Source organism: Capricornis sumatraensis, chromosome 14, assembly GCF_032405125.1.
Source record: "Capricornis sumatraensis isolate serow.1 chromosome 14, serow.2, whole genome shotgun sequence".
NCBI classification, from domain to species: Eukaryota; Metazoa; Chordata; class Mammalia; order Artiodactyla; family Bovidae; genus Capricornis; species Capricornis sumatraensis.
In genome coordinates, this window is record NC_091082.1 from 82,883,193 (window position 1) to 82,902,285 (window position 19,093).

At 39.8% G+C, this 19,093-nt stretch overlaps 1 protein-coding gene across 1 annotated transcript in view; it reads right to left on the minus strand.

The window, feature by feature from the left end:
• Positions 1–1,003: 1,003 nt before the first annotated feature.
• Positions 1,004–19,093, minus strand: part of LOC138090305 (membrane cofactor protein-like) — a 41,665-nt gene continuing 23,575 nt past the window's right edge. Inside the window, exons 7-8 of the mRNA XM_068985790.1 lie at positions 12,211–12,393; positions 1,004–1,461 (exon numbers count right to left, since the gene is read on the minus strand). Of these exons, the coding sequence (XP_068841891.1) occupies positions 1,004–1,461; positions 12,211–12,393 (641 nt within the window). The remainder of the gene's footprint in view (positions 1,462–12,210; positions 12,394–19,093) is intronic.

Genomic DNA, 19,093 nt, shown 5'->3' on the forward strand with positions numbered 1-19,093 from the left:
CACCTATGAGTAGATGCTTTTGAATTGTGGTAAGACTCTTGAGCGTCCCTTAGACTGCAAGGAGAGCAGGCAAGTCAATCCTAAAGGAAGCAAACCCTGAATATTTGCTGGAAGGACTGATGTTGAAGATGAAGGGCCAATCCTTTGGCCACCTGATGTGAAGAGCTGACTCACTGGGAAAGACCCCAATGCTGGGAAGACTGAGGGGAGGAGGAGAAGGGGGCAACAGAGGATGAGACAGTTGGATAGCATCACCAACTCAATGCACATGAATTTGAGCAAGCTCCAGGAGATGGTGAAGGACTGGAAAGTCTGGCATCCTGCTGTCCATGGGGCTGCAAAGAGCCAGGCACGACTTAGCGACCGAACAACAACAAACGGATGAAAATGACCTGAAAAGTAGAATAAATGATCTTTACAACTAGAGATATAAAGAAGGGACCAATGTGAGCCAGGAAAGAGGACCAGAGACATGGTATAAACAAGACCTGTAGCTCTGGGGAGCTGACCCACAAACTATGGCAATCATTATAATTGCAGAAGCTCTCCCCACAGAAGGAGGGGTCTGGGTTTCACATGGGATTCCCCAGGCTGGGGGTCCTGCACCAGGAAGACAAGCACCCTCTACCCCAGAATATTTGGCTTTGAAGGCCAGCATGGCATACTTTTGGGAGATCCAGGGAGTTTTAGGAAATAGAGACTCCACTCCAAAGGGTGCAAATAAAATGTCATACACTCTTGAGACCCAGGGCCAAAGCAGCAACTTGAAAAGATCTTGGCTCAGATCTACTCGCTGATCTTGGAGAGGCAGAGGACAGCGAGGACTCACTCTGGGGACCAGAGGCTGGGAGTAGCCACTGTTAGGAGCTCGTGCCACGAAGACTCCGGTGCTGGCAAGCATCGTTTTGAAATCCTCACTCTATCTTACTAGCACCAAGATTGTGATATGACCCTTCCCCCCAGGAAGGTGGGCACAATGGTCTCAACACCGCAGAGTGAGCAGTTACTGGACTGGGAACACAACCCCACCCACAAGCAGGGAAGTGTCATCTTGCGTCGTCCTCCGGGACCCATCCTTGCCCTCCAGCGGGTCCAGGACCTGCCCCAGTATGCTGCAATCAGACCCTTGGCCCTGGCTCTCCTCACCAGGGGGCCAGCATGAGTCCTGGAACTCCACAGGCAGCAGCCCCACCAACTGCAGCCTGATACCAGCTCCAGGAACTGACAGCCCCTCTGCCAGCTTCCCCAAGGTCAGACCCCATTCACCAGCAGGACAAGAACCGCTCCAGGACACCCTGACACTATAGTCAGCTACGTCAGGAAATGGCCAGCCCACCAGGACCCTCCAGGCCACAGGCCTATGGACCAGAAGGCTGACACTTGCTCTGAGGCTCACAGCCTGTTTCCCCAGCTCTACCGAGTCAGCCAGTACTAGCCCTGCTACAGTAGAATCATCCACATCTGCCATAAATAGTTAAAAGATGAGCAAAACGAAAACATGTAAAATACGATGGGACAAACATTAAATGTGATGGGATGGAGTAAAAATGCAGTGTTGTTAGAATTAGTTCGAAATTAAGAGTTTAGCAACTAAAATAACCATATGTTGGATATTTGTAAATCTCATGAGGATTACAAAACAAAACTCTATCATAGATACACCCATAGAAAGAGTAAGGAATCCAACATAACACTAAATATAGTCATCAGAGCACAAGTGAAGAGAGGGAAAGAAAAAAGGAACAAAAATGAACCATGAATTTAAGAGCTAAAATCACGAAACTCTTTAAGGAGAACACGGAGGACAGCTTCAGGATGTGGGGTCTGGCAGTGATTTCTCAGATGTGTCACCAAAAGCACAGACACCCTGGGTTTCCTCAAAACCAAACACAGCTGTTTACAAAGGGACACTGTCATCAGAGAGCGAGCAGGCCACAGAATGGGAGGGAACTGCATTACATATCTGATAAAGGATTCAGTTCAGTTCAGTTCAGTCACTCAGTCGTGTCCGACTCTTTGTGACCCCATGAATCGCAGCACGCCAGGCCTCCCTGTCCATCACCAACTCCCAGAGTTCACTCAGACTCGCGTCCATCGAGTCAGTGATGCCATCCAGCCATCTCATCCTCGGTCGTCCCCTTCTCCTCCTGCCCCCAATCCCTCCCAGCATCAGAGTCTTTTCCAATGAGTCAACTCTTTGCATGAGGTAGCCAAAGTACTGGACTTTCAGCTTTAGCATCATTCCTTCCAAAGAAATCCCAGGGTTGATCGCCTTCAGAATGGACTGGTTGGATCTCCTTGCAGTCCAAGGGACTCTCAAGAGTCTTCTCCAACACCACAGTTCAAAAGCATCAATTCTTTGGTGCTCAGCCTTCTTTATAGTCCAACTCTCACATCCATACATGACCACTGGAAAAACCATAGCCTTGACTAGACGGACCTTAGTTGGCAAAGTAATGTCTCTGGTTTTGAATATGCTATCTAGGTTGCTCATAACCTTTCTTCCAACAAGTAAGCGTCTTTCAATTCCGTGGCTGCAGTCACCATCTGCAGTGATTTTGGAGCCCCCCAAAATAAAGTCTGACACTGTTTCCACTGTTTCCCCATCTATTTGCCATGAAGTGATGGGACCAGATGCCATGATCTTCATTTTCTGAATGCTGAGCTTTAAGCCAACTTTTTCACTCTCCTCTTTTACTTTCATCAAGAGGCTTTTTAGTTCCTCTTCACTTTCTGCCATAAGGGTGGTGTCATCTGCATATCTGAGGTTATTGATATTTCTCCCAGCAATCTTGATTCCAGCCTGTGTTTCTTCCAGTCCAGTGTTTCTTATAATGTACTCTGCATAGAAGTTAAATAAGCGGGGTGACAATATACAGCCTTGACATACTCCTTTTCCTATTTGGAACCAGTCTGTTGTTCCGTGTCCAGTTCTAACTGTTGCTTCCTGGCCTGCATACAGATTTCTCAAGAGGCAGGTCAGGTGGTCTGGTATTCCCATCTCTTTCAGAATTAACTCATTGGAAAAGACTCTGATGCTGGGGGGGTGGTGGGAACTGGGGGCAGGAGGAGACGAGGACGACCGAGGATGAGATGGCTGGATGGCATCACTGACTCGATGGACGCGAGTCTGAGTGAACTCTGGGAGTTGGTGATGGACAAGGAGGCCTGGCGTGCTGCGATTCATGGGGTCACAAAGAGTCGGACACGACTGAGGGAATGAACTGAACTGAACTGAACTGAACTGAAGGGATTAACCTTCAACATATATTATGAGCTTTTAAAAACTGAAAAATGACCCAATTCAAAATTGGGCGAAGGACTTGAACAGACATTTCTCCAGAGAAGATGTAGAAAAGACCAACAACATGCACATGGAGAGATAATCAATCCCTAATAATTGCAGAAATGCAAAGAAAAGCCACAGGGAGATACTACTTCTCATATATTGGTATGGATTGTATCAAAAAACAAGAAACAACAAGTGCTGGCAAAAAGATGGAGAAGACAGAACTTTTACGCATCACTGGAGGGAACATAAAATAGTGCAGCTGCTATGGAAGGCTCTATGGCTGTTTCTCAAAAAAAAAATTTAACACAGGCCTACTATATAACCCAGTAATTTATTCCTAGGTACATAACCACCAAAATTAAAAATCGGGACTCAGATACTTGAATGCCAATGTTCAGAGCAGCGTTATTCAGAATATCCAACAGGTGGAAACAAACCAAGGGTCTTTCAACGAATGAATGAATTAAGGAAATGTGGCTTATATAATGGAATATTATTAAGTTACAAAAGTAATAAAGTTCTGATACATGTTACAAGGTGGATGAACCTTGAAAACATTAGGCGAAGTGAAATAAACCAGAAGTGATTCCATGTCTTGTGAGGTACCAAGAACAGTGAAATTCATAGATGCAGAGAAGAGGCAATGGTTAGCAGGGCTGGAGGAGGGAGAATGGAGAAACTGTTTCATAGGCATAATGTTTCATTTTGAGATGATGAAAAGCATTTGGAAATAGATGGTAGTAATGGCTGCACAAACATGTGAATATACTTAATGCCACTGAAATGTACAATTAAACTAGTTTAAAATGTCAGTAAAATAAAATAGAAGTTGGTCTAGAAAAATTAACACAGAGAGTAGCCTGAACATCTGAAAAGGAAGTGTTCTGCCAGATATTAAACGCATCATTGTGCTGTAATCAAAGCATTGCTTTGGTGCTGGGGCAGGAATGGGCAGAATTCAAGGGAACAGAAAGATCAGATCACGCATGAATTTAACGTGTGATAAAAACTGGCACTTTCACAAGCTGGAAAGGAGACGACTTACTCAACAGAAGATGCTGCTTCTCACTGGGGTCGGGACCAGCCCAACAGCGAACTGACCTGAGGGAGCAGTGCCACAGAAGAATGAGGAAAAATAAGGCTCAGAAATAAAGTGGGGATCAGGGGGCTGATGCCATTCACAAGCAAAAGCCCAGATCCTAATCTTTGCATGCCTTTTAATGTTGACCTCTACTTCTTTCTACAGATAAGCTCTAGAGATATCTGTTCTTTACAATCTCAGATCCCAGATAAAGATAAACAAAGCACAGTCCTCAATGTCAAACCTTCAGGCCTTTCATGACTTTGTTTAGCTAGACACGCCCTTTCTCAGCAACTCCCTTAAGGCTCTGGTTACGGGAATAGTCACTAATGGTTTTCCATCACTCACATCAGTACTTCAACATCTTGTTTTCAAGATGTCTTTCCACAATGTACTTTTTACTGCTCCCAGCCCTTCATCTGGGAGTGATGAGAAAGTCATTTTTAGTTTTCAAAGAGGCCCTGTTACTCATAGTACAGGCCTGTGCACAGCATATTCCCTATAATTGGATTAAGGTCGGTGGAATGAGGAGAGGCGTAATCTCATTTCCCATACCATAAAGAATGTGAGATGAATCAATGATCTAACACAACCACACAGTCACATTGTGGAAACATTTATATAATTTAGCATGGAGAAGATCTGAAACATTTTTTAAGAGAGACACAACACTCATAGTCATTAGGGAAAACATCAACGCATCCAACTTCCTATTAATGTAAAAATTCTGTGCTAATTACCACTGAGATAATAGTTGAGTGAAATATGGTACATGTTAAAATCATCATTTAAAAAGATGGGAATAAATCTAGCTACAGCTCCAGTTCAAGTGGAAAAAGTGCAAATTTCAGAAACATGAATAGCATAATGACGTTTTTTGGATAAAAAAGGAAAAAATGCTAAAATATATATAAAAATAAGAATGCTGATGTGTAGAAATAGATTAAAAAGACACCCTAAACTCTAAAGATATTAGCTTAGATAATAGATCAGAGGAAGAGGGGAAGAACTAATGTTACTCTGTATGCTTTTGCAACGTTTGCGATTAGCTCAGATGGTAAAGAATCGCCTGCAATGCAGGAGACTAGGGTTTGATCCCTGGGTCGGGAAGATCCTCTGGAGAAGGAAATGGCAACCCACTCCAGTACTCTTGTCTGGAGAATCCCATGGATGGAGGAGCCTGGTGGGCTACAGTCCACGGGGTCGCAAAGAGTCGGACAGGACTGTGTGACTAACTTTCAAATTTCACTTTTCATATTAGTATCTACTTATATAATTAAAAGTTTCAGAAAGGAATCTATAGGAAATAGAATAAAATCTTAAAAGAAAACTGACTAGTAAAATAAGGCAAAGAAAAAACCTAGAAGAAAATTCCACTTCATGTTAAAAGAGCTTAAATAATAAATTGACCAAAAAAATATTTCAGAAACCACATAGAAAAATGAACAAAGTACCAAAATACATGACAGTAGACAAAAAATTCAGCTTTATTGATAATTTAAAAATGTAAATTAATACATCACATCATTTTCACTCATCACCTTATTAAATTCTAACCAGTGTTAGTAAGATAAAGAGGTACCGAACCTGCACGACTTGATGCTGCAGCTGTAGTTGGACGAAGACCTGGAAAAATTGATTTGATTCAATTCACCCATTTCATCAGTACAAAATTATAGATTTAATTCTGATGTTTCATTCTTTAAGATTATTTCACAAAATGAATTACTTCTCAGAATGAAAAATATGCATCCTTTCCAAACTATGCTATTCTACTTCTGGAAAGTTAACCTAAATGTATATTATTAACATAAGTACATAAGAATGTATACATAAAAATGTTCTCTATAGCTTTGTATTGCATAATGGAAATCTTAGAAATTAACAAATCATAAATCATAAAGGTCATGTATTCAGAATAAATATACAATGTTGTAAAAATACCATCCACAGAGTGTCATACTACATATTTTGTGTCCTTTCTATTTCACTTCGTGTTTTGCCCACATTTTTTCATAATCACATAATCACATCTCCCTGGAAGGGCATAAAATTCCCAGGTGGCACTGTGGTAAAGAATCCATCTGCTAACGCAAGAGATGAAAGAGATGGGGGTGTCCCTGGGTCTGGAAGATGCCCTCGAGAAGGAAATGGCAATCCACTTCAGTGTTCTTGCCTGGAAAATTCCATGGACAGAGGAGCCTGGCAGGGTACAGTTAACGGGGTCACAGTCAGATGCAACTGAGCACACACACGTAATCACATCTACTTTATACCATTATATTTCACTAATGGTCCTTCTCATAGTCTTTTTCTAACTGATGATAAAAACTCATGTTCTGATGATAAAAACTCTAACTCATGTCCTCTCATGAGGAATTTTGATTTTTATATTTTAAAAAAGGTCCCTGTAATTTACTTTCTTTATAAACTTGTCCTCACAATTCTGTGTTCTTTTAAACACTAAACTGGATCAGTGTTTTATAAACGCTTTATGAAATGCTTACAGTCAACTCTTTCAAAAGAGCATATAAATATAGTTACCACAGTGCATATTCCCATTAGGAACAGGTGATTAAACACTGGTGGGTCAATGAGTAAATATATGCAATCTTTATATATCATCCACCAAAAAAAAAAAAACCTCTTTCCCCACAAAACTTCACAGCACTCACCAAGGTACTCAATGACTAAACTCAGTGAGGGTACCAGGTTTATAGGAATTATAAAAAGATGTTCCAATTACCATGTTAACATGAATAATGCCCCTCACTTCCTCAAAATGTTAGGGCAGAAGGAAAAAAACAAACAAGAAGGCAGTAAGCGACATTTGTTTGAGTCATTAAACAATGGGAAACTGGAACCTATAGCAATGATGTTACTTGTGAGCCAAGCCACACTAGGACCCTGAGTGAGGTCTGCCCAGGCTAAAGCTGTTCCCACTGTTCTCCTTGTCTCTTGCTTCTGCTGAAACCTAAGAGAAGCCAAAGAGAGCAGCCCTGGAATCAGGAAGGTAATTCCTTCCACCACATCAAAGTCTCTCAAGTTTTAGGCAAGAGTAACTGCTCAGGTCCTGTCCCTGCCAGAAAACCTCCATTTCATTTCAATAAATAAGGGCAAGTCTTACAAATGTATGTTAGTATACTACTTATGTAATTAAAAGTTGTAAAAAGCAATCTATATTCAGTAGTATAAAATCTTAAAATTTTATACAACTGACTAGTAAAAATAAGGCAAAGAAAAAAACTAGAAGAAAATTCCACTTCATGTTAAAAGGCTTTTAATGTGTATAATGAATTCTGATAAGTCAACAAGATAATTACTTCTGAAACCACATAGTTAAATGCACAGAGGTGCAAAAATAAGTGAAAGTAGATAAAAAATTCAGCTTCATTGATAATTTAAAAAGCAAAGTTAGCATAGTACCGGGGGCCAGCGTGAGGAATTCCGCCCATGGCAAAGGTCATGAGGAAGGAGGCTTGGCATACGCAAAGGCGTGATCAAGCCTCAGGAAACCCCCTGTTCCCGAGCATCTAACCCCAAAACCAGAGTCTGTTTTATGCTCTCACCTACACCTCTGACTTTACGGGGGGCTCTCCCCCATAACCGTTTCTCTCGGAGAAGGAGTAAACGTGCAGCTCCAAGGCAATAAAAAATTCTTGGGCGTGACAAGAGTGTTTCAGCCTATGGATTCCTTTGAAGGCTATCTAGCCCACCTGTATAGGTTCGTCCGGCCACATGTGATTGTTTATAGCCTCCCAATCTGAGAGGCACGAGATGTTTTAGACTTACTAAAGGCAAATTCTCTTGTGGAGTTAGAAATTATTAGTATAATGGGTTGGTTAGGAATTATATTGGTGAAGGGTTCTTTCATTTGTTGTGTCAATAATTGCTGCTAATTCCCTGCTCTGGGTGGGACAAGGATGTCTCAGGTCAAACCTCTCTGCTGACAGACTAGCTTGTGTGACAGGATTATCCATACTCCTGCCACATGATTGTTTACTACCTCTCAACCATAAACAGCACAGAGAGTTTTGGAGTATTTGGAGAGTCTTAATTAGCATAGGGCTTTTTCTTCTTGTTGAGTCAATGATTGCTGCCAGGCCTCTATATCCTTAGGCACCTGGGAATATATTAATTAATGTATTTGGAATATAGAAAAGGAAATACAGTAGTTTTTGATGTTAGCAATACTAGACTTTTTGAGTTAATGGATTTTCTCTTTTGTAATAGATCACTGTACTTTGTTATAAATCACTGTGTCCTTGCTATGTAAGAATGTAACTTTATCATATCTTAAGACTAAACAGATCTTAAGAGGAGCATTGGTGAAAGGATTTTCATTTGTTGGGCTGATGTTTGCTGCTAAATCTCCATGTTCCCTACACTTATAATGAATATAACTAGCATATAGGAAGAAATAAGTATTAACCTTTAAGCATATAGGAGAAATAAGTATTAACCTTTAAGATTAATCATGTTAACCTTGGGTTAAATAAATTCCTTTCTTGATTGTAACTCACTACACCCTCACCCCATAGGAATGTAACTTTATTTGGAAGGTGGTGCCTGGTTTAAGAAAAAACACCCTTGGAAGAAATAAGTTTTTTGGTTATCAGAAAGAAAGGATCATAAAATGTCAGCAGGTCTCACTCATGGCCAGAAGATGATGTAATATCCCTAACACCTTTTTTTTATACATTTATGTGAAGCACCTGATTTTGATAAAGGTCAGGACTGCTGACCCCCGCGTGACTCTGTATTCATCCCTATGTGTAACAAAAGGTATATAAGCAAACCCAAAAATAAAGAAATCGGATCAGTTTCTGGAAAGACTGATTCCCCCATGTCGCTTCTTTCTTGCTCCCGTTTTTCTGGCTGAATTCCCAACTGGAGCATGGATGCTATTCCACATAATCCAAGTTATTCAGCCTCTTTTTCTCCGCTGATCTTCCTACTACACTATCCATTTCTAATCTCTCTTTATCTGTGATTAAATATGTATTTTTCCAAAGACGCCGACTCCGTCCCCCCACCTTCGAATCACCCTGGATCCACTGGGGCTGGACCCCGGCAGCATAGGATATGATTTTTCACCCAACACCTTATTAAGTTCTAACTGTGTAGATAGGCAATGGCACCCCACTCCAGTACTCTCGCCTGGAAAATCCCATGGACGGAGGAGCCTGGTGGGCTGCAGTCCATGGGGTCGCTAAGAGTCGGACATGACTGAGCGACTTCACTTTCACTTTTCACTTTCCTGCATTGGAGAAGGAAATGGCAACCCACTCCAGTGTTCTTGCCTGGAGAATCCCAGGGACGGGGGAGCCTGGTGGGCTGCCGTCCCTGGGGTTGCACAGGGTCGGACACGACTGAAGCGACCTAGCAGCAGCCTAGCAGCAGCATGTAGACTGGATAAAGAGGTACTCAACCTGTCGAAGTTGGCACTGTAGTTGTATTTGGATGAGGACCTGGAAAAATAAATTTAATTCATCAGTCTCGTCAGTACAAAATTATAGAATTGATTTTGGTTTTTCAGTTTTTAAAAAATTATTTCTCAAAATGAAAAATAAATTTATTTTCCAAACTCTGTTATTCTGCTTCTGGGAAGTTAATCTAAATATACATTTATATAAGTACATAAAATTGTATGCATAAGAATGTTCACCATATAGCTCTGTATTATGTAGAAGGTAACAAATAATAAATTATAAAAATCTTGTCTTCCCACTCTTTCTCCTGTTCTTGCTTCTGCTGCAACCAAAGAAAAGAAGACAGAGATAGCAGCTCTGAAGTCAGGAAGACAATTCCTTCCACCATATCAAAATAGTCTCTCAAGTCTTAGGAAGGAAGAGTAGCTGATCAGTTCCTGTCCCTGCCAGAAAACCTCCATTTCATTTCAATAAATAAGGGCAAATCTTACAAATGTACTATTTATGTAATTAAAAGTTATAAAAAGCAATCTATATTCAATAGTATAAAATCTTACAATTTTATACAAGTGACTAGTAAAATAAGACAAAAAAAACCTAAAAGAAAATTCCACTTCATGTTAAAAGGACTTTAACTTATAATGAGTTCTGATAAGTTAACAAGAAAATACTTCTGAAACCACACAGAAAAAATGAACAGAGGTCCAAAAATCAGTGAAAGTAGATTAAAAAATTCAGCTTCATTGATAATTAAAAATGCAAAATTAGCACAGGATATCATTTTTCACCCATTGCCTTATGAAGTCCTAACTGTGTAGATAGGATAAAGAGGTACTAGACCTGTCGAACTTGGCACTGCAGTTGTACTTGGACGAGGACCTGGAAAAATAAATTCAATTCATCAGTCTCATCAGTACAAAATATAGAATCGATTTTGGTTTTTCACGTTTTAAAAGATTATTTCTCAAAATGAAAAATAGATTTATTTTCCAAACTCTGTTATTCTACTTCTGGGAAGTTAACCTAAATATACAATTATATAAGTACATAAAATTGTACACGTAAGAATGTTCACTATAGCTTTGTATTATGTGGAAGGTAAACCATAAAAATCCCGTCTTCCCACTCTTTCCCTTGTCTCTTGCTTCTGCTGCAACCAAAGAGAAGAGACAGTGGCCCTGAAGTCAGGAAATATCAAAATAGTCGTTCAAGTCTTAGGAAGAGTAGCTAATCAGTAGTTGCTGCCAGAAAGTCTCTATTTCATTTCAATAAGTAGGGACTTTTCCTGCCCTTCGGTTGTTATAAAACTTATTTTCTGCTGCCACACACACACACACACAAAAGCCAAGTAAAGAGAAAAATAATAATTGCATGGGTTGGCAGGTGTTGGGGGTGAGGAGAAGAAACACCAGTCTTGTTCCGAAGACAGCAGAAATTTCTCAGTTAAAATTACACTATTTAAAAAGAACCGAATTCCCTATTGGCAGGAAAATGAAACACATTCCTGGACCCAGATGATACCCTGTACAGGTGTCAACAGGTCACTTTTAAAGTGAATAAATTATCGATGTTGATGATACAGAAAACATACGTGTTAAAAACCAGTAGCTGTGGATTTTCCTCTATACTAATACTAATTACAGTGAAACTGGGCGTTAGCAGAGCTCCCTTTAAGTGCTTTCTAGACACTAGGCCCTGTGCCAAATGCTTTAGATGCATCCCATTGTAACTTTACTATCACACAGTGAGGGAGGCATTCAACTGTTACCCGTGTACGTAAACAAGTTTATACACATTACCTAAGTTTACAGATCTGGTTTAGTAAATAATTTTAGACTAAGTACAAAAATGGCTGTAAATGCATTCTCCCACCTTCTATGACCAAAAATTACAGTGAGTGTAAGTCACCAGACATTTAAAGGATTTTGAAAATTCACAAAGAATTAAAAGGATATTGACAGATATGATCAGGGCTTTATGAAACCTGAAACACGGGTAGTTGAAGGCTTAGTAGTAGCAGCAACTGGCACTGGAAAACAAAAATACAAACTCACTGAATTACTTGGAATTTATCACTTTCTTTTCATTTGCATACTTATTTATATAAAAATGTAATTGCTTTAATTTACACTGAAAAATGTTTCCTATCCACCTTACATGTAAAGATGCTGAACAAGAGAAATTTATGCAGCTGTGATGTACATCACATCACATTTTAAGAGCCTATAAAAGTACAGAAAAATCAAAACAGCAGCTTTCTTTGTGAATTAGTTGTTATGCATGTAACATGGAAATGGCTATAAGAGAGATATCAGTACCAAAATTGTTTCTTTTCTGTTATTCTGTATCATTGAAATTTATTGTAAAAAAAAAAAACCACAATAAGGAGAAAAACACCTTCATACCTTTAGTACATGTTGGTATCGCGGGCTCCCAAGTACTGTTTGCATTACAGACAATTGTGTTGCTGCCATGAAGGGAAAAACCCTGGTTACATTGAAATACAACTTGCGCTTTGTAGTAAAATTTTCTTCTAAATCCTGATAATATCATTCCATGTTCAACAACTGGATAGTCACATTTGACCACTGAAAAGGGGAGAAATTCCAAAATTAATGGAAATACGCTTCACATAGGAGCAAAAATCTAGTGCAAAGTAATAATTACCAGTGGGAAGAAAGAAGCAAAGCATGAAAGGCAGGATGTTAATTGGAAAAAAAAAAAAAAGACTTTTTGTGCATTTGACTTCAGGGAAACAGATTTAGAGGAATCTAATAATGTTTTTCTAGTAGGAACAGACCATCATTATAGTTTATTGACTTTTCTACATTTTTTTTTTCCCCCCAGTGCTGGCAAGTTTTGAAAAGGTCTGACTATCAGATACAAATTCAGGGTAAGTTCAAAAGTGACTTTTGCTATTCTTCAGCTCTACGATTTTTTTCAGCTCATGCTGAGGCTAATTACATACCTTGTTCTTTTAGAAAGATAGTAAAGACTTTTGGAGAAGGTAATAGTTGGGCTCAAATTTAAAAGTTTAAAAGAAGCCAGTCATGAAAAAAATATGAAAAATAAAAGTTTTCATATGGCAAAAACACACAGGAACTGGGATGTTCAAGAAATACAAAGGCCAGTGTAATTAGCACAGTGTTTTCCAAACATTTTGGACTACAATCAAGAGATCAAGAAATAATTTTTAAGTTGTAAAGCAGTATCCAAGCATGCAGACCCAAGATCAGGTTTCAAGTTAATACTTAGCCCTCACACCAGTGTGCTCTGCTATTTCCCATTCTACTCTGCTTCTCCAGACTTCCCTGGTGGCGCAGAGGTTAAAGCGTCTGCCCGCAATGCGGGAGACCTGGGTTTGATCCCTGGGTTGGGAAGATCCCCCAGAGAAGGAAATGGCAACCCACTCCAGTACTCTCGCGTGGAGAATTCCACGGACAGAGAAGCCTGGTAGGCTACAGCCCACAGGGTCACAAAGAGTCAGACACGACTGAGCAACTTCACTTCACTTTCTGCTTCTCCGGAAGCAAATTACAGATTATGACACTCAAGTTTGACTTCAGGATCTACTAATAGGTTTTGCAGAACTTGGAAACAAAGCAAAACCAAAAAGCGCTGGACTGGGCAGTGACTTCCAGAGAATGTTTTATGAGATTAAATCTGCAATAGATGCAAGTGAAAAAGTGAAAGTGATAGTCACTCAGCCTTGTCCAACTCTCTGAGGCCCTACAGACTGTAACCCGGCAGGTTCCAGTTGACAGGAAATTCTCGCTTGTTTCCAGTGCGGGATGATTATGAATAAGGATGCTATGAACATTCTCATGAAGGTTTCCATCTGTACCTGTTTTCACCTGACTTGGATCGCTGAATTGTACCTTGAAGTGTTAGTCTCTCAGTCACGTCCCACTCTTTCAACCCTATGAAACGTAGCCCACCAGGCACCTCTGTCTACGGATCCTCCAGGCAAGGCTACTGGAATGAGTTGCCATGCCCTCCTCCAGCGGATCTTCCTGACCCAGGGATTGAACCCTTAAGTGGATGCTTAACTGTATAAATGCTAAATTGTGTTCCAAAATGGTCATACCACTTTGCATTCTTAACAGTAATGTATTGGAGTTTCAAATACATCATATCCTTACCAAAACATGGAATTGTTAGTTACTCTTTTTAATTTCAGGCATTCTAATAGGTTTTTAGTGGTTTTTCATCATGATGTTAAATTAAGTTTCTGTTATTACTAACGATATTGAGCAACATTTCATATACTTCATTGGCATTCACATTTCTTCTTTGGTGAAAAAATTCTATTCAAATAAGTTCCCCCTTTTTTTGTAAATTGGGTTGCTTTTTTCATATTGTGTTTTAAGAGTTCTTTATTTATCATAGTTTGAAGTCCATTCAGCAATGTCCTTGGCAAACATTTTATCACAGTCTATGGCTATTTTTTCTTTCTCCAATGTGTTTGAGAGCAGCAGTTCTGAGATTTTAAGAAGTCTGGTTTATTTATTTTTCTTTAAAGGATAATGCTTCTAAGGTTTTCAAAGAAATCTTTGGTTACTTATAAATATTTTCTATCTCTTCCCATAAAGTCTTAGAGTTCAGGTCTTACATTTGAATATATGATCAAATATCTTTTCTAATCACAAATTAACCACAGAAGAAAACTGGAAAAAAAAATGCCACATGGAAACCAAAAAACATGTTACTAAACAGTCAATCATTCACTAAAGAGATCAAAAAGAATATAAAAATATTTTTAAGATTAGTGAAAATGGTGTGTTTCAAATCTGTGCAACACAGGAAAAGCAGTCTAAGAGAAGATTATAGCCACACAGGTTTACCTCAGAAACAAGAAAAGTGAAAGTGAAGTCACTCAGTCGTGTCCGACTCTTTGCGACCCGTGGACTGTAGCCCACCAAGCTCCTCCATCCATGGGGATTCTCCAGGCAAGAGTACTGGAGTGGGTTCTCAAGTAAATAATCTAAACTTACACCCATAGCAATAAAAGAACAACCCTCCCCACAAAATGTGTATAAGGAAGAGAATAATAAAGAACAGAGTGGAAATAACTGAAATTGAGCTAAAAAACAGTGACGATAAGAGATGGTTCTTTGAAAAGATAAAATTGGCAAACATATAGCCACACTCATCAAGAAACAAAACAAAGGATCCAAGTAAATGAAATAAAAAACAGAGGTTACAACCAATACCACAAAAATACAAAGGGTCATAGAGAATACTATGAACAACTATACATCCAAAGTTGGAAAACCTAGAATAAATGGACAAATTCTCAGAAACATTCACTCTCCCAATACTGAGTCCAGAAGAAATAGAAAATGTGAATATAATGATTGCTAGTAATGAAATTGAATCAGTGATCAAATAACTCCCAGAAAACAAAATAAGGATTATGTGCATTCACAGGTGAATTGCAATAAACATTTACAGAATAGTTAATTTCTACTTTGAAAGACAGTGTAAAGAAATGAATACAGCGAGCCATAGCCTAGAGGAAAATAGAACTACCATATGATCTAGCAATTTTACTTCTGGGTATTAATCCAAAGAAAATAAAACATTAATTAAAAAGATTTGTGCAGTACTTTTTCCATTACAGCATTTTTTTTTATAATAGCTAGCAAGGTAATGCTCAAAATCCTCCTCAGTTCAGTTCAGTTGCTCAGTCGTGTTTGACTCTTTGCGACCCCATGAATTGCAGCACGCCAGGCCTCCCTGTCCATCACCAACTCCCAGAGTTCACTCAAACTCACATCCATCGAGTCAGTGATGCCATCCAGCCATCTCATCTTCTGTCGTCCCCTTCTCCTCCTGCCCCCAATCCCTCCCGGCATCAGAGTATTTTCCAATGAGGCAACTCTTCGCATGAGGTGGCCAAAGTGTTGGAGTTTCAGCTTTAGCATCATTCCTTCCAAAGAACACCCAGGGCTGATCTCCTTCAGAATGGACTGGTTGGATCTCCATGCAGTCCAAGGGACTCTCAAGAGTCTTCTCCAACACCACAGTTCAAAGCATCAGTTCTTTGGCACTCAGCTTTCTTCATAATCCAACTCTCACATCCATATATGACCACTGGAAACACCATAGCCTTGACTAGACAGACCTTTGTTGGCAAAGTAATGTCTCTGCTTTTCAACATGCTATCTAGGTTGGTCATAACTTTCCTTCCAAGGAGTAAGCGTCTTTTAATTTCATGGCTGCAGTCACCATCTGCAGTGATTTTGGAGCCCCCCAAAATAAAGTCTGACACTGTTTTCCCATCTATTTGCCATGAAGTGATGGGATCAGATGCCATGATCTTCGTTTTCTGAATGTGAAGCTTGAAGCCAACTTTTTCACTCTCCTCTTTCAGTTTCATCAAGAGGATGTTTAGTTCCTCTTCACTTTCTGCCATAAGGATGGTGTCATCTGCATATCTGAGGTTATTGATATTTCTCCTGGCAATCTTGATTCCAGCTTGTGCTTCTTCCAGCCCAGCGTTTCTCATGATGTACTCTGCATATAAGTTAAATAAGCAGGGTGAACTGCTTATTTATACAGCCTTGATGTACACCTTTTCCTATTTGGAACCAGTCTACTGTTCCATGTCCAGTTCTAACTGTTGCCTCCTGACCTGCATACAGGGTTTTCAAGAGTCAGGTCAGGCGGTCTGGTATTCCCATCTCTGACAGAATGTGGTCCACTGGAGAAGAGAATGGCAAGCCACTTCAGTATTCTTGCCTTGAGAACCCCATGAACAGTATGAAAAAGCAAAATGATAGGATACCAAAAGAGAAACTCCCCAGGTCATTAGGTGCCCAATATGCTACTGGAGATCAGTGGAGAAATAACTCCAGAAAGAATGAAGGGATGGAGCCAAAGCAAAAACAATACCCAGCTGTGGATGTGACTAGTGACAGAAGCAAGGTCCGATGCTGTAAAGAGCAACATTGCATAGGAACCTGGAATGTCAGGTCCATGAATCAAGGCAAATTGGAAGTGGTCAAACAGGAGATGGCAAGAGTGAAGATCGACATTCTAGGAATCAGCGAACTAAAATGGACTGGAATGGGTGAATTTAACTCAGATGACCATTATATCTACTATTGCGGGCAGGAATCCCTCAGAAGAAATGGAGTAGCCATCATGGTCAAAAAAAGAGTCCGAAATGCAGTACTTGGATGCAATCTCAAAAATGACAGAATTATCTCTGTTCGTCTCCAAGGCAAACCATTCAATATCACAGTTATCCAAGTCTATGCCCCAACCAGTAACGCTGAAGAAACTGAAGTTGAATGGTTTTATGAAGACCTACAAGACCTTTTAGAACTAACACCCAAAAAAGATGTCCTTTTCATTATAGGGGACTGGAATGCAAAAGTCAAAAGTCAGGAAACACCTGGAGTAACAGGCAAATTTGGCCTTGGAATGCGGAATGAAGCAGGGCAAAGACTAATAGAGTTTTGGCAGGAAAATGCCCTGGTCATAGCAAACACCCTCTTCCAACAACACAAGAGAAGACTCTACACATGGACATCACCAGATGGTCAACAACGAAAACAGATTGATTATATTCTTTGCAGCCAAAGATGGAGAAGCTCTATACAGTCAACAAAAACAAGACCAGCAGCTGACTGTGACTCAGATCATGAACTCCTTATTATCAAATTCAGACTCAAATTGAATAAAGTAGGGAAAACTGCTAGACCATTCAGGTATGACCTAAATCAAATCCCTTATGATTATACAGTGGAAGTGAGAAATAGATTTAAGGGACTAGATCTGATAGATAGAGTACCTGATGAACTATGGAATGAGGTTCATGACACTGTACAGGAGACAGGGATCAAGACCATCCCCATGGAAAAGAAATGCAAGAAAGCAAAATGGCTGTCTGGGGAGGCCTTACAAATAGCTGTGAATAGAAGAGAGGCGAAAAGCAAAGGAGAAAAGGAAAGATATAAGCGTCTGAAAGCAGAGTTCCAAAGAATAGCAAGAAGAGATAAGAAAGCCTTCTTCAGCCATCAATGCAAAGAAATAGAGGAAAACAACAGAATGGGAAAGACTAGAGATCTCTTCAAGAAAATTAGAGATACCAAGGGAACATTTCATGCAAAGATGGGCTTGATAAAGGACAGAAATGGTCTGGACCTAACAGAAGCAGAAGATATTAAGAAGAGGTGGCAAGAATACAACTGAAGAACTGTACAAAAAAGATCTTCACAACCCGGATAATCACTATGGTGAGATCACTCACCTAGAGTCAGACATCCTGGAATGTGAAGTCAAGTGGGCCTTAGAAAGCATTACTACGAACAAAGCTAGTGGAGGTGATGGAATTCCAGTTGAGCTGTTTCAACTCCTGAAAGATGATGCTGTGAAAGTGCTGCACTCAAATATGCCAGCAAATTTGGAAAACTCAGCAGTGGCCACAGGACTGGAAAAGGTCAGTTTTCATTCCAAAATCCTCCTAGTTAGACTTAAACAATATATGAACCAAGAACTTCTAGAGGTACAAGCTGGATTTAGAAAAGGAAGAGGAACCAGAGATCAAATTGCCAACATCCATTGGATCATGTAGAAAAAGCAAGAGAATTACAGGAAAACAGCTACTTCTGCTTCATTGACTACTCTAGAGCCTTTGACTGTGTAGATCACAACAAACTGTGGAAAATTCTTAAGGAGATGGGAATACCAGATCACCTTACCTGTCTCCTGAGAAACCTGTATGGAGGTCAAGAAGCAACAGAACCGGATAAGGAACAATGGACTGGTTCAAAATTGGGAATGGAGAATGTCAAGGCTGTATATTGTTACCCTGATCATTTAACTTATATACAAACTACATCATGTGAAATACTGGGCTGGATGAAGCTCAATATGGAATCAAGATTGCCAGGAGAAATATCAATAACCTCAGATATGCAGATGACACCACCTAACGGCAGAAAGCTAAGAGGAACTAAAGAGCCTCTTGATAAAGGTGAAAGAGGAGAGTGAGAAAGCTGGCTTAAAACTCAACATTCAAAACAAGAAGATCATGGCATCTGGTCCCATCACTTCATGGCAAAAAACAGAAACAGTGACAGATTTTATTTCCCCTGGGCTCCAAAATTACAGTGGATGGTGGTTGCAGCTATGAAATTAAGACGCTTGCTCCTTAGAAGAAAAGTTATGGCAAACCTAGACAGTGTATTAAAAAGCAGATACATCACCTTGCCAACAAAGGTCCTTCTAGTCAAAGCTATGATTTTCCCAGTAGTCATGTATGGATGTGAGAGTTGG